The 23,498-nt window shown below is 36.5% G+C and overlaps 1 protein-coding gene across 1 annotated transcript in view; it reads right to left on the reverse strand.

Moving 5' to 3' along the window:
* Positions 1 to 23,498, reverse strand: part of LOC120635175 — a 96,969-nt gene that overhangs the window by 23,340 nt on the left and 50,131 nt on the right. The window contains exons 36-47 of the mRNA XM_039906108.1: positions 22,957 to 23,158; positions 13,455 to 13,619; positions 12,090 to 12,157; positions 10,292 to 10,365; positions 9,674 to 9,858; positions 7,720 to 7,842; positions 6,641 to 6,696; positions 6,276 to 6,416; positions 4,995 to 5,110; positions 3,432 to 3,553; positions 1,537 to 1,677; positions 695 to 810 (exon numbers count right to left, since the gene is read on the reverse strand). Of these exons, the coding sequence (XP_039762042.1) occupies positions 695 to 810; positions 1,537 to 1,677; positions 3,432 to 3,553; positions 4,995 to 5,110; positions 6,276 to 6,416; positions 6,641 to 6,696; positions 7,720 to 7,842; positions 9,674 to 9,858; positions 10,292 to 10,365; positions 12,090 to 12,157; positions 13,455 to 13,619; positions 22,957 to 23,158 (1,509 nt within the window). The remainder of the gene's footprint in view (positions 1 to 694; positions 811 to 1,536; positions 1,678 to 3,431; positions 3,554 to 4,994; positions 5,111 to 6,275; positions 6,417 to 6,640; positions 6,697 to 7,719; positions 7,843 to 9,673; positions 9,859 to 10,291; positions 10,366 to 12,089; positions 12,158 to 13,454; positions 13,620 to 22,956; positions 23,159 to 23,498) is intronic.

Raw genomic sequence — 23,498 nt, forward strand, 5'->3', positions numbered from 1 at the left:
GTGCTGCTCTGTTTATGGTGCAGTTACACTTATGACGACCTCCATAGCGCGATGATTTATTTATTTATTTATATATGAATATCCTTAGTATACTTACAGCTGTCCAAAACGTATACTAAGTCAGTTACAGATGTACATTACAAAAATATTAGTTAAAAAATAAAAGCTAAACTTATATTAAATATATCAATTTGTTTGGTGCTGAGCAATCATATTATTCAAAAAAAGAGAGCGCAAGAAATTTTGGAGCATTTCGAGCGTAGTAGCGTACGTAACGAATCGAGTGAAAATAGTGGTAATCTTTCCCTGCAAGTTCGTACGTTATGAGTGCTGTGGTTTTAGGTCGGTGGTCCTGAGTTCAAGGTCAAAGTCGTCATATCCACATTACCAGCGCAATGCTGGCAACGGGTCTCCTCCCACAGTGAGAAGGGGTTAAGGCAGAAGTCCACCAAGCTGGCTCAGTGCGGATTGGTGGACTCCGCACATCTTTGAGAACATAACAGAGGACACTCAGGCATCACGGTCTTTTCCCTCATGTGATATTTAATTGTTTAAAACTAACATAAATTTGAAAAGTTAGTGGTGCATGCTAGGATTCGAACTCGGAACACCGATAGTGAAGTCGTAGTTCTAACCACTAGGCTATAACTGCTTAAGTGAAATCGTTGGTAACAGTTTGTGATTAATAATTTACCAGCAAAATTGAGTGCGCTCTTCAAACTTTCGCTATCGTTTCTCTCGAGTGCAATCGCTCTGCGGGCTAGCACTTTGTGACGTAACCACTTCATCGTTTCGCTCTCGTACAAACCACTGGAACCAACATTTTTGTATATACACAAATATTCTTTACTAACTTCTACCTACGACTTTGGTTATTAAGGTCTTATATTATTATGAAATACGGCGGTGATAGCCCAGTGCCTCGCAGGTTTAGGCCGTCCACCACGCTGGCCCAGTGCGGATCGGTAGACTTCACACGCCCTTGAGAACGTTATGGAGAACTCTTTGGCATGCAGGCTTAAATTTTAAAAACGCACATAACTCCGAAAGGTCAGTGATGCGTGCCGGGGCTCGAACACGGTCTCCACGAAAGGAAAGCCTTACCTACTACGCTATCACCGCTTCTCATAATAATACAGATAGGGAACTTTTATTTCTTAACGCGCTAATCTACCGGTTTTGAAAAATAATTTTTCCATTCAATAACCGAATTCATTTGAATGGCAACTAAGTTATATGGTTTCGTATAAGGAGTATAAGGATTGAAGAAATTATAAATAACACCATACAGATTCTCCTGCTTTTCGCGGAGTATAGCAAATTAAGCTTAATTTTCATAATATATCATGGATTACCGCATTGTAACACCTGCTTCTATCCAATAGGAAATAAATGTTTGTGTGTCGGGATATATTACAAAAACGTGTAACGGCTCCCACCAAACCAGACCAGAGACAATTCTGAAAATACAGATGCTCAGACCGCAGCGCTCGGTAGTCAAGTTTTCAATAAAACATGATTGATGAGTGTACCCACGTGACATGCTTGCAGCACTCCAAAACCTGTGCGTGTAACCCTCTCTCGCTCGCACTCGCACACCACAGCAGCTCGTGCGAGTGAGACAGCTTATCCAGCTCCTCATTTGAGGTTTCCTTCAGCGACTTCAAGTAGCTGGATCTGAAAGAATATATTACATAGTTGTTAGAATAATTCATCAGTCATCTTGGTAACCATAATGGCGATGTGTGTATTGTCGTAGCATATTTATCTATTTATTTTGAGGCGCGTTATGAAAAAATTATGAGAGTGAAATTTTAAGATGCGCGCGCATCTGTGACACAAAATTAACAGTATGAAGCTGTCTGCTTAACTTTTACGATGCGCGCGCACACTGTCACAAAAAACCGACAACCTGAAGTTAGCTGTAAGGTTTGACAGTGTACACTTTGAATTGTCAAAGTCTGCGGGCTCATTCCGGTGATTTAATTGTACAAAAATCTTAAATTTTAATGTTGAGTGAAACTTGGTTGTCCGATAACTACGAGTCCATTAGTGCCCAAACTAAATTTTGTTCATTATGTCCATTCCTTTAAATATGCATAAATATTTTTTTTGTGGTACTTAAATAAACTTTATTTAACTAGATAGTGAGTTATTATAAACTTTCAAGGAATGTAATGTATTTTTTTCTATTGTTAGAGTCGTTTTTTCTACAAACGAAGGCGAAATGTAAAATTTTTAAAAAGATTTTTATCTTTTTACACCAAAGTATAACTTCTTACGCGTGTACAAAAGTACACACACGTTTTTTTTATTTAGTAATAGGTACCTAACTGTACACGTTCTGAATGTCATACAAATCTGTATTTATTTCACTAATTAATAAAAAAATAGTAATAAAGTAAAAAACAATTTATTGTTACAAAAGTTTGTCATTATTGAAATAAATTTACATTACGAAATTATATAAAAAATAATAATAACAATATTAATAATTTCAATGCAGCTATAAAAGAAATACATTTTCAGTTATACCAACAATTCAGGTAGTTTTATAATTTAGAAATGTGTTGGAAGAGTAGCCGTCCAAGCGACCCCGTCACATATATGTGTATACGGTGTAGTATCCTCTTTTACATTAATATATAATATGTATGCGAAATAAATATGCCATTTTTTTTTTAATCTACGCTATCTATTATACAACGTGTAAATGAAAACCGCCGCAATTTTTACATTTTCATAGTTTTTACTGCTTTCAGTAATCAGATACAGTCATAACATAACATGTAAAATTAAAATCAAGTGACGTGCCACTTTATTTGGTACGTGTCGCGTAGCGTGGGTACTATGCTCGTGTCGGTCTTTTATCTTCAATAGGGTTATCATCGGTTTGTATGAACAAATAAATTTCTTTCTTTGATATAATATTTTTTGAAGGCGAGTCCTTATGACAGCATTTCGTAATTCGGTTAAACGTTGTATATATTCATCTATGGAATTAAAGCTATAAATGTATCAAATTTAATCAAGGTAGGTGCAGTTAGAAACCCGAGCATAGTTAACAAACTTATACTCATAATAAGGCTCAGAGTCATTTAACGGGCGGTAGAGAGAGCTATGCTCCGAGTATCTCTAAGTGATCAAATCAGAACTGAGGTGATCCGGAATTACCGACATAGCTCAACGAGTGCCGGAGCTGGAATGGCAACACCGCACCAGTAAACGCAGTGTTGGTAGACCCTTAACGGCTTACAAAAAGCCGCTGAAAGCAAGCGGCACAAACCTGTTGACTTTAGAACCTTTTACAAAAGACCAATATCCAGCAGTGAACGTTAATCGGTTGATAGGATTTTAAAGATGAATATAAGTTTTTGCATGCATTTTTATACACCATCCTGGGTGTGTCAATGGTGCCAGCAGCTACACACCTCAGCATAATCCTAAAGGCCCACTCAGCGAGACAGTCCGACGGGTGTATGTGCTGAGGTAACGTGGGCAGCTTGACGTCGCACGTGTCGCGGATACGGTCCCAGATTGTGGCCTCCATCAACTAGAAAAAAAAAAAAAAAGTTGTTCGTCTAAACCATACGAAAAATTCAAAATATGATAAAACAACCCAAGATACGACAATTTGTGGCAACAATCATACACAAGTTAGGTAATATGAGTTGCCCAGTGAAAAGCGATTGGTGAAACCTAAATAAATAAATATACTACGACAACACACACATCGCCATCTAGCCCCAAAGTAAGCGTAGCTTGTGTTATGGGTACTAAGATAGCTGAAGAATATTTTTATGAATATAATACACATAAATACTTATAATATACAGATAAACACCCAGACACTGAAAAACATTCATGTTCATCACACAAGCATTTTCCAGTTGTGGGAATCGAACCCACAGTCTTGACTCAGAAAGCAGGGTAGCTACCCCCTACGCCAATCGGCCGTCAAATTACTTCCTCAATTAATTACTCAATTATTCCTCGACGTTAGTGAAAACATTTTCCTAATCCTCTGGGAACGATACTTTGTTATATGCAGGATATTTTTTTTTTCAATGCAGATATTTTACCATGTCAAACATGAACCAAATTTATGAACATTTATATATTTTTTTATGTCTTACTTAAGGATACAGAAATTAACGGTTACAAAAGATTAGTCCCCGGAAAAGATAATTATGGGCACCTTACTATAGCTCTCAGCTGTTAACTTGCGGTCGACGTTCTCGCACTCGGTCCTATCGTCGCAGCGGTAATTCCATAAAATAAATCATAATAATAACTTTAACAGTTAAAATTGAAAAATGCCACACAATATTACGTATTATATGTATTTTTTTTAACCACTACAAGTTAAGTGATGATGCACGTTTCGCTCCGAACGACTTTACAATGAATAATTGTTAAGTTCTTAACAATTCATTGTAAAGTTAACATCTCCTGAGGATGCTCCGGCTTCAGAGCGAAACATGCGTAGAGGGTACATTGCCGAAGATCTGTTTGGTGTGGAGTATGAGGATTGAAGAAATTATAAATAACACCATACAGATTCTCCTGCTGTTCGCGGAATATAGCAAATTAAGCTTAATTTTCATAACATATTATGGATTTCCGCAAAGTTGCTTCTATCCAATTAACAAAATTGGTGCAGTGTTTGAACTGAACATAGGTAACGACAAAAAAGTGTGTACATGTTTCGGATATGACCCCAAAAAGCCTCATGCAATGAATTAACCCAAATTAAAAAAAAAAAAAAAAAAATCATTTATTTCAAGTAGGCCTAATAAAAGCACTTTTGAAACGTCAAGTCTGTCTGTGTGTAGTGACTCTACCAACGGTTCGGAAGGCAGATTCTACCGAGAAGAGAAGCTAGCAAGAAACTCAGCAGTTACTCTTTTCCAATATCAACAATTTAAATTTTACATTTTAAAATTAGTTTTTTCAAATAAAGTTCACACTGAATAAATGGATGTGATACTCACAGCTGATATATCAAACGGCTTCCTCGGCCACGTGTCCATCTCCGTTAGCCATTTGAATGTGTGCTGCTCGGTGTTCCGATACGCTGAGACCATTGCGTTCACCCACGTGGGACAGTCTGGAAGAATTAGTAATCATTAAATAAATAAATAAATATACTACGACAACACACACATCGCCATCTAGCCCCAAAGTAAGCGTAGCTTCTGTTATGGGTACTAAGATGTCTGATGAATAATTTTATGAATAGTATACATAAATAATTATAATATATATATATAAACACCCAGATACTGAAAAACATTCATGCACATCACACAAATATTTTACAGTTGAAGGACATCGAACCCACGGCCTTGGACTCAGAAAGCAGGGTGGGTCGCTGCCCACTGCGCCAGTTGGCCGTCCAATATTTATTATTATTCGAGATTTAATCTCACGCCCGTGTACAAAATAAACACATAAAATGAGCCAAAACAACATTAGTATACTTACTTAGATAAAAATAGATTAATACACTTAAATATACTTCACGTAGTACGAATATTATAATAGTTGATTGTATCCCATGACTTAGTTTTCTTTTAACGAATATTTCAGAACAGTATTAAAAAGACTCAACAAAAAAAAAATACATTAGTTCCAATAATATAATTTATTTTTATTTATTTATTTATTTATTTATTTAAGGGACAAAACAACAACTCTTAAAAACTAAACAAAAAATGAAATAACATATAAATGTAATATTGTAGACCCACTTAAAGACTGCCACAACTTGCAAATAAAAACTATATTGTTAGTTAGAAGGAGAAAAAACGATTAAGAGAGACATAAGCTAGCTAAACTAACACAAAAAAGAGTAAAGGAAAAAAATAATAATAATAATAACTAAGTTTAAACAGTACCACCGTATTGCGATAGGAAGTGATCCTTTAGTTTTTTTTTAAATAATATATAACATAGTAGAATCCATAGACATTCACGGTCCAGACCACAGATGAGAAATGTAAATGAATGGACCGAACAATTACTTAAATACATATTTGCAACGGGCGGAGGATTACACCCCGGCAGGGGAGTCCACTGAGATCGGACAAGAGAAAATTCTGAAATTTTTGTTTCTTGAATTGTTATTGTCTGGGATCGAACCACCACTTAGATAGATAGATAAAATCTATATTGCGCAAATTAAAAGAGAAAAAAAGAAATTAAAAAACAAATGCGCAAAAACGGTCTTATCAATTTTATAACTTATAAGATTTTAGAGAAACTAAACTTACCTGTCAAATCATACTCTTGAATATCAGCCTCGAAATTGCGTTGACTGCTCCACAACGCCGGGAGGGCGGATTTGACAGATCTCTTCTCTCGTGACGTCAGGTCTTCCCAGTTTGACAGCTTGCCGAAACACGAAGTAAGATCTGTAACGTAACAATTTCTTTCTTTAATGCATTTATTTAGTTTTAATTGAATTGAATAATCAAGACAAATTGTGCAAAACATTTAATAATTTGGTGTATTAAGAAGCACCCTTTACAAAGTGCGAGCGGAGAGGTGCGGCGTCGGCATCTCTCACTGCCCCAGGCATGCACTGTAGCAATAAAAAAACATCAGATCTTGTTTATAGGATAATTTACCAACATACCTTTCAATGAAAATTCTGGTACAGCTTCAAGCATATCAACATCATCATCCGTTATCCTGTAATAGTTAGAAATATAAAATTAAAAAAAAAACCATGCAGTCAAGGAACCTCGGGAAGTTCTACTCTGAGCATCGGAAAGTCACATTTAATGTTACACATTCATAAACAAGCCCACCCACCCACATTGGAGCAGAGTGGTGGGTCTGTGCTCTAAAACCGCCTCTCGTATAAGTTAGACGGGCCTTTGGCCTGTGCCTAGCAGACGTTATTACGTTTAAAGACATTTATTCCCATAAAAAGACCTAAGTCACTTACATAGGAAACTTAATTTTCTATAATAAATTAATACACTTCGCCATTAGACTAAATTCAATTTTACTATTATCTACTCATTCAATGTATTCGTCTTTAAATTTATTGGTATTACTTAATATATAAGAAGCTAATTTAGTTTTGAATACATTAAATGAGTTTACATTTTTTATAGGTATATGTAATTGTATTTTATTATAAAATTTGGCGCCTTCAAAGGCAAGGGATTTTTTACCATAATTTGTTCTATTTCTAGGTAAGTTAAGGAAACTGGCTCGGCTGGTTTTATTTTTCTTTTTTGTGAAAGTGATATTAGTGTGGATTGTTTTGTTTATTGATTTTCTAATGAAGATGCACGTGCTATATATATATTATTGAACGTTCATTATTTTAGTATCACTATAGATTTTTTTGGTGGAATTTCGAAAAGGATATTGGAAAAGAGTTTTTAGTATTTTATTAGGCTGCGGATAATCATTTAGAAACGTCATTGGCTTGACTATAATATCCCAATAACACCCAACAACTCGCATAGTGCGGAAAAATTCAAATCGATTTATGAAATGTGGTTTCACACATTGTTTAAACTTATGCATCGGTAATTCCAAAATTACCTCGGGAATCATATTATAAAAGCATATACTCAATCCCACGAACGATTTTTGTATCTTTCGCAGACGATATAAAGATGTCACTTGAAAATGAAATTGGACTGTAACAATATTGTAACAATATCATAGTAGGATAGAAAACACAATAAAACCTACCCCATCAGAAACAGTTCTGGGCCATGAACTCGCATTCTGTAATCCTCTCGCAAAAGCTTGCAAATATCTTCCCCCTCAGTATTTCTGGTTTTCCGAACTAGCTCATTTATAACTTCTTCTAAACTGAAAATAAAATTAATTAAAATCAATGGTGTGTTTTGAGTAATTAAAATATCATTTGCTTCAACGGTGAAGGAAAAGATCGGGAGGAAATCTGCATGCCTCAGACTTCTCCATAACGTTCTCAAAGGCGTGTGAAGTCCACCAATCTGCAACGGGCCAGCGTGGTGGACTACAGCCTTAACCCCTCCTCAGTGTGGGAGGAAACCCGTGCCCTGTAGTGGGCCGGCAATGGGTTGATATGATGATGAATGGTGTATACAAACATTTAGCATCACGGTACGACCATTAAGAGACGAGAAAAGTGAAAGCACGGGCGGGCGATGTGCCGCGGTGGGTCGGAGTGTATTGTGTAGAATAGCTTTGTCAGATAGTAGATTGTCCTCGCGTTTTCTCCCGCGTTAACTAACTTCTATCTGCTTGTTCCGTCATTTGTTACTATAAAAAGAATTACAAACTCGCGGGCAACATAAATAGTCATTATATACAACGTGTAACCGAAGTACGAAATAATGTTGAAGGATGCATAAGTAAACCCCATAAGGAATCATCCCAAAGAAGCATATTTATTTTTCCATACAAACTAATTCTAAATATGCTTATTGTGACAACCCTATTGAAGATAAAACCCCGACACGCGCATAGTACCTACGCCACGCGACGCGTACCTAATAAAGTGAAAGTAGTCACTTAATTTTGCATGTGATGTTAGGGCTTCATCTGATTTCTTTCAGTAAAAACTATGGCAGTGGTTTACTAAAAAAAAAATCGGTTGGTCGGTTTCACAGATACGTCTCAGAGACAGTACATAATGCACCTCTGAAGCCTCTGTATTATTTCGATTTTATTTATGCACGGCGCTTCTGAATAGAGTAGCTTTTAATGGTGGTAGAGTTATTTAAATCAGCTGCAAATTGAGTAGGCAAAATATTATGCATTATGTATTATGTATGTTATTAAGTATTAGTATGTAGATATTCGTATGTATGTACTATTATAGTGTACCCCACCTATTTGTTTTCTTTTTAGTTTTCCTAATCCTAAGGTTGCCTGGCAGAGATCGCTACTTAGCGATAAGGCCGCCTTTTATTATTATTATTTAACTCTTTATTTGTACACCACAATGAAGTTAGGAAAATAAAAAAACAAAAGAAATAGAAAGACAGAAGTAGAATACAAAAGGCGGCCTTATCGCTAAGTAGCGATCTCTGCCAGGCAACCTTTGGATTAGGACAAGATGAGAGAGAGCGGACAGGTGGTGTAAAATTATTATAAACGTACCTTCAAATAGCTAAATACAAATACATAAACAAAATTGCACAAATAAGAAAAATATAATAAATAAATATAAAATAATAAACTAATATATACTCAATCATACATATATGAACATATAGATAATAAAAATAAACATAATCAAGGTATAATAAATGCCTTTTGTATCCTGCTTCATTCTTAATGTGTTTGTTCTTTTTTTGTCTCGTTTTTTTGAGTGGTGTACAAATAAAGAGTATAAATAAATTAATATTATCATAGCTTTTCGTCTCAGCTCCGGACACATTCCACTAAACAGATTTGCTTTTATGCTCAAAAGAAGAGTCCTTCTCCCAATTGTCCAGACTGTGGTGTGATGGAAGATGTTTATCACATTCAAAATTCAAAAATTCAAAATTCATTTATTTTAAGTAGGCCTAATATAAGCACTTTTGAAACGTCGTCTGTCTGTATTCTGATGGAATGTGCCCGTAGCGAGGTTCGGGCATTGGACTTAGAAGTCAGGGTCGCTGCCCACTGCGTCATACAGTTGTCAAAAAAAAATAAAAGAGTAACTCACTTGGATGACTCCCATATGTCAACATGCCTGGCTATACTCAAAATGCAAGGCGTTAAATTGCATATGGTGCTGAGACATTTCAATATAATGTCACACATTGTCGAGTCGAAATCAAAGCCGGGACGTCGCGTTTTGAACGCCTTGATTAGCTGGATGGTGACCGACGTAGCTGCTGCGGGGTCTTTCTGTAATCAAATAATGGGGTTATAGCCCGCCAGCCCGCATTGGAAAATCTTATCTGCCGGTTATAGAACCCGGGAACTGCAACTTTAAGTACAGCGCTGCGCCAGGTGGTTATTTAACCACTACAAGTTAGCCCTTGACTGCAATCTCACCTGATGGTAAGTAGTTGAAATTGTAGCGGGCTAAACTGCTAGGGGACAGTGGCGTGCATACAGGGTATGCACTAAACTGTTTGATAATCTATATATATAAAAGGAAGTTGTGTAAGTTTTTATGACTGATGAATATTATACATAAATACTTAGAATATACATACAAACACCCAGACACTGAAAAACATTCATGCTCATCACACAAACATTTTCCAGTTTTGGGAATCGAACCCACGGCCTTGGACTCAGAAAGCAGAAAATATAAAATACACCTTCAACTCACCTGTAGTACGAGCAACAATGTTTTGAGTATTTCGTCCAGTGACATCTGGACATTTAAACAGACGGTAGAAGAATCTGGAAAATTATAATTTCCCTGTTAATATTATCTGCCGCGTTGGTCTAGTATTAAGCAGGTTCAACTACGCATCACGAAATCCTGGGTTCGAATTGTTGTTTTTTTTTTGTTTTTTCCGTTAAAGAATTCTCAGTAACAGCCCGGAGCCTAGTATTTTTAAAAAACTCCAAAAAAACCCCATAGAATTCAGTTGAAAATTATTTATTTATTTATTTATTTCCAACTTACGACTAGTTTACAGGAATTTCCTAATGCACTAGCGTAGATACTGATGCCTACCTACACACTAAACTTTACCAGAGTAGCAAATGCACCACAAAGCAACCTTTGTGTGTGATAAGTAATAAATAAATAAATAAATATACTACGACAATACACACATCGCCACCTAGCCCTAAAGTAAGCGTAGCTTGTGTTATGGGTACTAAGATGACTGATGAATATTTTTATGAATTATATATACATAAATACTTAGAAAATACATATAAACACCCAGACACTGAAAAACACTTAATGCTCATCACACAAACATTTTCCAGTTGTGGGAATCGAACCCACGGCCTTGGACTCAGAAAGCAGGGTCGCTGCCCACTGCGCCAGTCGGCCGTCAAAGATAAGTAATAGACAGCTTTTAGAAAATTAAAAGGTTTTTCAATGAAAAAAAATGTATAATGCTATGGTGGGATTGCATATCTGTATCGGTATCTCTTCCTGCTGGCGGCGTATTTATAAACCTACCCGCTTAAATTTTAAAATTTCGTTTAAACTTAGAGGATTGTATGTATACAAACTCAGTGGAGTTTCAGGACATCAAGTCACCTATTTATAATACCACTCACGATTGTAAGAAAGAAAAAAAAAACAAGTTTTGTCAAAGAAAAACCGACTTTGTTGTTGAAACGGTTAATTGCAACACTGAACGTCACCTATTATGAAAAAATATACATTGTTTCCGTCGTTTTGCTCAGTTCGTGTTTTTAATTTAATTACCTAGTTCAATCAAATAAATACTAAAATACTAATACGTGTTCGTTTTTTTCCAGCAATTTCAGCTTAATTTTTTGAGAAAAGTACGTAATAAAATGGCATCACAAATATTAATGGGTACAATTGAGAAGCTAATTGGAAGAGAAAATTACCAAAGTTGGAAGTTTGCCGTGAAAAACAACCATACCATACTAAAAAAAAAGCGAGAAATAAACATTTTCTACAACATTATTTTTTTTTTAAACATTTGTCCAGGATCCCTTCAACAGATCTTGACCTGATGATAATGGGACCACATGGTCATGGTCAAACAAAAAAAAACATGTTCCCTTAAATTTGATGATTGTGGCATCCCATGCGATAGCCCATCGGGGTTTTTCTCTATTACTGCCTATTATGGGGTACTAAATGTTACCCTTTGACGTCACTTCTCTGTAGCTTTAGCAGAAGATTCGCAATCGACGAGTCGTTGAACATCGGAGTAAAATGGATCTTATTTTGATCGATTTAAAGCTCAAATTCGTCTACAATCCTTTAGATCGGGCTTTCGACAGAACTTTTGTAAATAATGGATTTGCGACTCTAAAACGCGTGACATTCGGTCCATTTTACTTTGACGATACAAAGTTTAATATAAGATAACGACTGCTCGATTGCGAGCGAGTAGTTCTAGTACGTACTCAGGTACGTACGTAGAGTACTAAGGCTATTGTCCACGATATCCATATCCACGTACCTTGTTCAGCGCCACGCTGGTTTCCAAGAGTCAAAGTAGACTGAGAAGCTGTCGTAGATATTATTGGCCTGCGCAATAGAAAAGCCCAATGTGTTTATTTAATTTTAAATGTCTTTTGTTAAAATCTCTCACTATTTGCTCGTAGTGTCCAATTGAGCAAGGCTGACTTCTGAAACACAGTTTTTACTAGTTCAGTAGACAATGAACAATTGGACTGTTTTACAATTACACATAGGTATTTGCGATGTTAAATTTACCTACATAATTACTATAAAATAACCTATAAATATTATACATCTAAATTATTTGTGAAGTTTTTACATATTTGTAGTTGCTATGTGTACAATTACAAATTGTATGTATATTTTTATTAACTAACATGTATTGTTATATACATATTATATATATTTATTTCGGTAATGAAATATATGTATATATGAACCACCTAACTATTTTCTGTATTTGTTTTCTTCACCATTGGTTGCCTGGTTGAAATCGCTATGAAGCGATATGGCCGCCAAATTGTATCCGTTGTTTTGTTATACTTTTCTTTTTATATGGTGTGCAATAAAAGTATTAAAAAATATATATAGTATATATATATGTAATTTAATTAAATAAATGAATAATAATGTGGTTTTAATAAATTTATAAAACAAACCCGTTGTCGTAGTATATTTAAAAAAAAAAAAAAAAAAATATGCCCAGGTTGGGTTCTACCGGCGATCTAATTAAATTTTAGAACACAAACGCTATTGTGACCTTAATTTTTTAGTTACATAGAACCTCGCGAAGTTTTTGGTAGGTCATAACGATTAGCGCACGCCAAATAATCTACTTTATAGGGAAAAATTTGCTACTTTGGGTTACATTATTGTTGATTTTTAATAACAGCTCGACCAAACTTAAAATGGGGGACCACCAGGAAAGTATGCCCTTTAAAAAAAAAAAGAATTTTTCAAATCGGTTCAGGCGTCTTCGAGTTATATTTTATATAAAAAAAATATTATAACGCATTATCTAGTTATCTCATTACCGGACCACCAAGTTTTACTAAACTTTAACATTTGAGATTTTTGTACAATTAAATCACCGGAATGAGCCCACAGACTTCGACAGTTGAAAGTACACTGTCAAACCTTATAGCTAACTTCATGGTATCGGTTTTTTGTGACGGTGTGCGCGCGCATCATAAATAGTGTGCTGGCGGACGATTAAATCCCCTCTGACTCGATTTCGCGGTTACCTTCATCCTGATAATGTCGTGTAACCATGTGCGCGCGCATTTCGTGACATCGTATAATTTCACACCCATGATTTTTTTTCTAACGCCGCTAAAGAAGTACAAGTTCAAAAAGTACATACCGCAGTTCTAATGGTTCCTCTCTCAATGTCGCCTTCTGGAAAATCTCCTGATCTCGGATACGTCGGAAGAATAAATCCAACATGGCCGCCAAGTTGGAACCATCTGGCAACTTCGATGTGTTCTTAAAGGGTACGGCCAGAGCTAATAGAAAACTTTCGCACAGTCTGAAAATAAAAAAAATTATAGTGAAAACTTCTGTTGGCGCACCACACACAGATAAGGCTCGATCGGGTGAACTCGGGACGTACTAAACTTGCATAAACGACACTTGCAAAGACGTACTAAACTTGCATAAACGCCACTTGCATCAACGTACTAAACTTGCATAAACTACACTTGCAAAGACGTACTAAACTTGCATAAACGACACTTGCATCGACGTATTAAACTTGCATAAACGACACTGGTAAAGAAGTACTAAACTAGCATAAACGACACTTGCAAAGACGTATTAAACTTGCATAAACTACACTTTCACCCTGTATATGAGACGTACTAAACCTGCATAAACGACACTTGCAAAAACGTATTAAACTTGCATAAACGACACTTGCAAAGACTTATTAAACTTGCATAAACGACACTTGCAAAGACGTACTAAACTTGCATAAACGACACTTGCAAAGACGTACTAAACTTGCATAAACGACACTTGCAAAGACGTACTAAACTAGCATAAATGACACTTGCAAAGACGTATTAAACTTGCATAAACTACACTTTCACCCTGTATATGAGACGTACTAAACTTGCATAAACAACACTTGCAAAAACGTATTAAACACATGCAAAGACGTACTAAACTTGCATAAACGACACTTGCATCGACGTATTAAACTTGCATAAACGACACTGGTAAAGAAGTACTAAACTAGCATAAACGACACTTGCAAAGACGTATTAAACTTGCATAAACTACACTTTCACCCTGTATATGAGACGTACTAAACCTGCATAAACGACACTTGCAAAAACGTATTAAACTTGCATAAACGACACTTGCAAAGACTTATTAAACTTGCATAAACGACACTTGCAAAGACGTACTAAACTTGCATAAACGACACTTGCAAAGACGTACTAAACTTGCATAAACGACACTTGCAAAGACGTACTAAACTAGCATAAACGACACTTGCAAAGACGTATTAAACTTGCATAAACTACACTTTCACCCTGTATATGAGACGTACTAAACTTGCATAAACAACACTTGCAAAAACGTATTAAACTTGCATAAACGACACTTGCAAAGACGTACTAAACTTGCATAAACGCCACTTGCATCGACGTACTAAACTTGCATAAACGACACTTACAAAGACGTACTAAACTTGCATAAACGCCACTTGCATCGACGTATTAAACTTGCATAAACGACGCTTCCAAAGACGTACTAAACTTGCATAAACGACACTTGCATCGACGTATTAAACTTGCATAAACGACACTTGCAAAGATGTACTAAACTTGCATAAACGACACTTGCATCGACGTACTAAACTTGCATAAACGACACTTGCAAAGACGTACTAAACTTGCATAAACGACACTTGCAAAGACGTACTAAACTTGCATAAACGCCACTTGCATCGACCTACTAAACTTGCATAAACGACACTTACAAAGACGTACTAAACTTGCATAAACGCCACTTGCATCGACCTACTAAACTTGCATAAACGACACTTACAAAGAAGTACTAAACTTGCATAAACGCCACTTGCATCGACGTATTAAACTTGCATAAACGACACTTGCAAACATGTACTAAACTTGCATAAACGACACTTGCATCGACGTACTAAACTTGCATAAACGACACTTGCAAAGACGTACTAAACTTGCATAAACGACACTTGCAAAGACGTACTAAACTTGCATAAACGCCACTTGCATCGACCTACTAAACTTGCATAAACGACACTTGCAAAGACGTACTAAACTTGCATAAACGCCACTTGCATCGACCTACTAAACTTGCATAAACGACACTTGCAAAGACGTACTAAACTTGCATAAACGCCACTTGCATCGACGTATTAAACTTGCATAAACGACACTGGTAAAGAAGTACTAAACTAGCATAAACGACACTTGCAAAGACCTATTAAACTTGCATAAACTACACTTTCACCCTGTATATGAGACGTACTAAACTTGCATAAACGACACTTGCAAAAACGTATTAAACTTGCATAAACGACACTTGCAAAGACTTATTAAACTTGCATAAACGACACTTGCAAAGACTTATTAAACTTGCATAAACGACACTTGCAAAGACGTACTAAACTTGCATAAACGACACTTGCAAAGACGTACTAAACTTGCATAAACGACACTTGCAAAGACGTACTAAACTAGCATAAACGACACTTGCAAAGACGTATTAAACTTGCATAAACTACACTTTCACCCTGTATATGAGACGTACTAAACTTGCATAAACAACACTTGCAAAAACGTATTAAACTTGCATAAACGACACTTGCAAAGACGTACTAAACTTGCATAAACGCCACTTGCATCGACGTACTAAACTTGCATAAACGACACTTACAAAGACGTACTAAACTTGCATAAACGCCACTTGCATCGACGTATTAAACTTGCATAAACGACGCTTCCAAAGACGTACTAAACTTGCATAAACGACACTTGCATCGACGTATTAAACTTGCATAAACGACACTTGCAAAGATGTACTAAACTTGCATAAACGACACTTGCATCGACGTACTAAACTTGCATAAACGACACTTGCAAAGACGTACTAAACTTGCATAAACGACACTTGCAAAGACGTACTAAACTTGCATAAACGCCACTTGCATCGACCTACTAAACTTGCATAAACGACACTTACAAAGACGTACTAAACTTGCATAAACGCCACTTGCATCGACCTACTAAACTTGCATAAACGACACTTACAAAGAAGTACTAAACTTGCATAAACGCCACTTGCATCGACGTATTAAACTTGCATAAACGACACTTGCAAACATGTACTAAACTTGCATAAACGACACTTGCATCGACGTACTAAACTTGCATAAACGACACTTGCAAAGACGTACTAAACTTGCATAAACGACACTTGCAAAGACGTACTAAACTTGCATAAACGCCACTTGCATCGACCTACTAAACTTGCATAAACGACACTTGCAAAGACGTACTAAACTTGCATAAACGCCACTTGCATCGACCTACTAAACTTGCATAAACGACACTTACAAAGAAGTACTAAACTTGCATAAACGCCACTTGCATCGACGTATTAAACTTGCATAAACGACACTGGTAAAGAAGTACTAAACTAGCATAAACGACACTTGCAAAGACCTATTAAACTTGCATAAACTACACTTTCACCCTGTATATGAGACGTACTAAACTTGCATAAACGACACTTGCAAAAACGTATTAAACTTGCATAAACGACACTTGCAAAGACTTATTAAACTTGCATAAACGACACTTGCAAAGACGTACTAAACTTGCATAAACGACACTTGCAAAGACTTATTAAACTTGCATAAACGACACTTGCAAAGACGTACTAAACTAGCATAAACGACACATGCAAAGACGTATTAAACTTGCATAAACTACACTTTCACCCTGTATATGAGACGTACTAAACTTGCATAAACAACACTTGCAAAAACGTACTAAACTTGCATAAACGACACTTGCAAAGACGTACTAAACTTGCATAAACGACACTTGCAAAGACGTACTAAACTAGCATAAACGACACATGCAAAGACGTATTAAACTTGCATAAACTACACTTTCACCCTGTATATGAGACGTACTAAACTTGCATAAACAACACTTGCAAAAACGTACTAAACTTGCATAAACGACACTTGCATCGACGTACTAAACTTGCATAAACGACACTTGCAAAGACGTACTAAACTTGCATAAACGACACTTGCATCGACGTATTAAACTTGCATAAACGACACTGGTAAAGAAGTACTAAACTAGCATAAACGACACTTGCAAAGACGTATTAAACTTGCATAAACGACACTTGCAAAGACGTACTAAACTTGCATAAACGACACTTGCAAAGACGTACTAAACTTGCATAAACGCCACTTGCATCGACGTACTAAACTTGCATAAACGACACTTGCAAAGACGTACTAAACTTGCATAAACGACACTTGCATCGACGTATTAAACTTGCATAAACGACACTTGCAAAGACTTATTAAACTTGCATAAACGACACTTGCAAAGACGTACTAAACTTGCATAAACGACACTTGCAAAGTCTTATTAAACTTGCATAAACGACACTTGCAAAGACGTACTAAACTAGCATAAACGACACTTGCAAAGACGTATTAAACTTGCATAAACTACACTTTCACCCTGTATATGAGACGTACTAAACTTGCATAAACGACACTTGCAAAAACGTATTAAACTTGCATAAACGACACTTGCAAAGACTTATTAAACTTGCAAAAACGACACTTGCAAAGACGTACTAAACTTGCATAAACGACACTTGCAAAGACTTATTAAACTTGCATAAACGACACTTGCAAAGACGTACTAAACTAGCATAAACGACACTTGCAAAGACGTATTAAACTTGCATAAACTACACTTTCACCCTGTATATGAGACGTACTAAACTTGCATAAACAACACTTGCAAAAACGTATTGAACTTGCATAAACGACACTTGCAAAGACTTATTAAACTTGCATAAACGACACTTGCAAAGACGTACTAAACTTGCATAAACGCCACTTGCATCGACCTACTAAACTTGCATAAACGACACTTACAAAGACGTACTAAACTTGCATAAACGCCACTTGCATCGACCTACTAAACTTGCATAAACGACACTTACAAAGAAGTACTAAACTTGCATAAACGCCACTTGCATCGACGTATTAAACTTGCATAAACGACACTTGCAAAGATGTACTAAACTTGCATAAACGACACTTGCATCGACGTACTAAACTTGCATAAACGACACTTGCAAAGACGTACTAAACTTGCATAAACGACACTTGCAAAGACGTACTAAACTTGCATAAACGCCACTTGCATCGACCTACTAAACTTGCATAAACGACACTTGCAAAGACGTACTAAACTTGCATAAACGCCACTTGCATCGACCTACTAAACTTGCATAAACGACACTTACAAAGAAGTACTAAACTTGCATAAACGCCACTTGCATCGACGTATTAAACTTGCATAAACGACACTGGTAAAGAAGTACTAAACTAGCATAAACGACACTTGCAAAGACCTATTAAACTTGCATAAACTACACTTTCACCCTGTATATGAGACGTACTAAACTTGCATAAACGACACTTGCAAAAACGTATTAAACTTGCATAAACGACACTTGCAAAGACTTATTAAACTTGCATAAACGACACTTGCAAAGACTTATTAAACTTGCATAAACGACACTTGCAAAGACGTACTAAACTTGCATAAACGACACTTGCAAAGACGTACTAAACTTGCATAAACGACACTTGCAAAGACGTACTAAACTAGCATAAATGACACTTGCAAAGACGTATTAAACTTGCATAAACTACACTTTCACCCTGTATATGAGACGTACTAAACTTGCATAAACAACACTTGCAAAAACGTATTAAACTTGCATAAACGACACTTGCAAAGACGTACTAAACTTGCATAAACGCCACTTGCATCGACGTACTAAACTTGCATAAACGACACTTACAAAGACGTACTAAACTTGCATAAACGCCACTTGCATCGACGTATTAAACTTGCATAAACGACGCTTCCAAAGACGTACTAAACTTGCATAAACGACACTTGCATCGACGTATTAAACTTGCATAAACGACACTTGCAAAGATGTACTAAACTTGCATAAACGACACTTGCATCGACGTACTAAACTTGCATAAACGACACTTGCAAAGACGTACTAAACTTGCATAAACGACACTTGCAAAGACGTACTAAACTTGCATAAACGCCACTTGCATCGACCTACTAAACTTGCATAAACGACACTTACAAAGACGTACTAAACTTGCATAAACGCCACTTGCATCGACCTACTAAACTTGCATAAACGACACTTACAAAGAAGTACTAAACTTGCATAAACGCCACTTGCATCGACGTATTAAACTTGCATAAACGACACTTGCAAAGATGTACTAAACTTGCATAAACGACACTTGCATCGACGTACTAAACTTGCATAAACGACACTTGCAAAGACGTACTAAACTTGCATAAACGACACTTGCAAAGACGTACTAAACTTGCATAAACGCCACTTGCATCGACCTACTAAACTTGCATAAACGACACTTGCAAAGACGTACTAAACTTGCATAAACGCCACTTGCATCGACCTACTAAACTTGCATAAACGACACTTACAAAGAAGTACTAAACTTGCATAAACGCCACTTGCATCGACGTATTAAACTTGCATAAACGACACTGGTAAAGAAGTACTAAACTAGCATAAACGACACTTGCAAAGACCTATTAAACTTGCATAAACTACACTTTCACCCTGTATATGAGACGTACTAAACTTGCATAAACGACACTTGCAAAGACGTACTAAACTTGCATAAACGCCACTTGCATCGACGTACTAAACTTGCATAAACGACACTTACAAAGACGTACTAAACTTGCATAAACGCCACTTGCATCGACGTATTAAACTTGCATAAACGACGCTTCCAAAGACGTACTAAACTTGCATAAACGACACTTGCATCGACGTATTAAACTTGCATAAACGACACTTGCAAAGATGTACTAAACTTGCATAAACGACACTTGCATCGACGTACTAAACTTGCATAAACGACACTTGCAAAGACGTACTAAACTTGCATAAACGACACTTGCAAAGACGTACTAAACTTGCATAAACGCCACTTGCATCGACCTACTAAACTTGCATAAACGACACTTACAAAGACGTACTAAACTTGCATAAACGCCACTTGCATCGACCTACTAAACTTGCATAAACGACACTTACAAAGAAGTACTAAACTTGCATAAACGCCACTTGCATCGACGTATTAAACTTGCATAAACGACACTTGCAAAGATGTACTAAACTTGCATAAACGACACTTGCATCGACGTACTAAACTTGCATAAACGACACTTGCAAAGACGTACTAAACTTGCATAAACGACACTTGCAAAGACGTACTAAACTTGCATAAACGCCACTTGCATCGACCTACTAAACTTGCATAAACGACACTTGCAAAGACGTACTAAACTTGCATAAACGCCACTTGCATCGACCTACTAAACTTGCATAAACGACACTTACAAAGAAGTACTAAACTTGCATAAACGCCACTTGCATCGACGTATTAAACTTGCATAAACGACACTGGTAAAGAAGTACTAAACTAGCATAAACGACACTTGCAAAGACCTATTAAACTTGCATAAACTACACTTTCACCCTGTATATGAGACGTACTAAACTTGCATAAACGACACTTGCAAAAACGTATTAAACTTGCATAAACGACACTTGCAAAGACTTATTAAACTTGCATAAACGACACTTGCAAAGACGTACTAAACTTGCATAAACGACACTTGCAAAGACTTATTAAACTTGCATAAACGACACTTGCAAAGACGTACTAAACTAGCATAAACGACACATGCAAAGACGTATTAAACTTGCATAAACTACACTTTCACCCTGTATATGAGACGTACTAAACTTGCATAAACAACACTTGCAAAAACGTACTAAACTTGCATAAACGACACTTGCAAAGACGTACTAAACTTGCATAAACGACACTTGCAAAGACGTACTAAACTAGCATAAACGACACATGCAAAGACGTATTAAACTTGCATAAACTACACTTTCACCCTGTATATGAGACGTACTAAACTTGCATAAACAACACTTGCAAAAACGTACTAAACTTGCATAAACGACACTTGCATCGACGTACTAAACTTGCATAAACGACACTTGCAAAGACGTACTAAACTTGCATAAACGACACTTGCATCGACGTATTAAACTTGCATAAACGACACTGGTAAAGAAGTACTAAACTAGCATAAACGACACTTGCAAAGACGTATTAAACTTGCATAAACGACACTTGCAAAGACGTACTAAACTTGCATAAACGACACTTGCAAAGACGTACTAAACTTGCATAAACGCCACTTGCATCGACGTACTAAACTTGCATAAACGACACTTGCAAAGACGTACTAAACTTGCATAAACGACACTTGCATCGACGTATTAAACTTGCATAAACGACACTTGCAAAGACTTATTAAACTTGCATAAACGACACTTGCAAAGACGTACTAAACTTGCATAAACGACACTTGCAAAGACTTATTAAACTTGCATAAACGACACTTGCAAAGACGTACTAAACTAGCATAAACGACACTTGCAAAGACGTATTAAACTTGCATAAACTACACTTTCACCCTGTATATGAGACGTACTAAACTTGCATAAACGACACTTGCAAAAACGTATTAAACTTGCATAAACGACACTTGCAAAGACTTATTAAACTTGCAAAAACGACACTTGCAAAGACGTACTAAACTTGCATAAACGACACTTGCAAAGACTTATTAAACTTGCATAAACGACACTTGCAAAGACGTACTAAACTAGCATAAACGACACTTGCAAAGACGTATTAAACTTGCATAAACTACACTTTCACCCTGTATATGAGACGTACTAAACTTGCATAAACAACACTTGCAAAAACGTATTGAACTTGCATAAACGACACTTGCAAAGACTTATTAAACTTGCATAAACGACACTTGCAAAGACGTACTAAACTTGCATAAACGACACTTGCAAAGACTTATTAAACTTGCATAAACGACACTTGCAAAGACTTATTAAACTTGCATAAACGACACTTGCAAAGACGTACTAAACTTGCATAAACGACACTTGCAAAGACTTATTAAACTTGCATAAACGACACTTGCAAAGACGTACTAAACTTGCATAAACGACACTTGCATAAACGACACTTGCAATCTGTACATGAGAAGTCTAAACTTGCATAAGGAACACTTGAAGCGGGAGCGGAATTACCGATCGCTCGCAGCCCTGGTCTGTTTTCGCTTGTCTCTCTCTTTTTTAAAAACTTGGATCGGTACAGAGTACTCGGTTATTTGGCGAAACACGCACTTTGTACATCCCATAAAGTGATGAGGCTAAAACCGTCCATACTTCCATGCGTGTCTATTTGTTTATTTCTTATTCCCAAATTCTGTCTCAGGAAGCGAAATTATTATAATTGAAGTTCCGGTGGGAATGCCTAAAACCAACATTTCTTTGTCGCGACGGATTTTCGCTCGAAATATTTATTGATCTTTGCAGTCTTAACTACCGTACGGAGTGTATTTTGAATTAAAAAAGTATGCAGTTTTCACCTGACTCCGCAATCTTCACTAAGGCATCCACCGACTCCCTCTCTTACGCTTTCGGAAATTTCTGCATCTCCATCCACCAAACCCTGGGCTACTCCCGTCAGTACAGTTTCAGTGTAAGCATCGCTGAGCGAGAGGAGTAGCGAGTTCGACTCCCGGGCGCGCCTTTTAGCAAAAGGTTCTTTGGGTTCCGTTGACAGAAGCACTAGAATAAATAAATATTTCCATTTTCATTGGAATCCTTACTAATATTATAAATGTATATGAGCTAAAAAGAAAGAAAAAGTTCCTACGAAAAAAAGAAGGTTTGTTTAGTATAAGGATTGAAGAAATTATAAATCACACCATACAGATTCCTGCTTTTCACGGAATATAGCAAATTAAGCTTAATTTTCATAATATATCATTGATTTTCGCAAATAAACGCCTGCTTCTATCCAATATAAAGCTTCAAATATACACGACAAAGAAGAGAGAAAAAAAAAAAAAAAAAAAAAAAAAGTACAAGGGTCGCTGGCCACTGCGCCAGTGGGCCGTCAAAACAA

The sequence above is a fragment of the Pararge aegeria genome, chromosome 26, assembly GCF_905163445.1.
Source record: "Pararge aegeria chromosome 26, ilParAegt1.1, whole genome shotgun sequence".
Taxonomy (NCBI): domain Eukaryota; kingdom Metazoa; phylum Arthropoda; class Insecta; order Lepidoptera; family Nymphalidae; genus Pararge; species Pararge aegeria.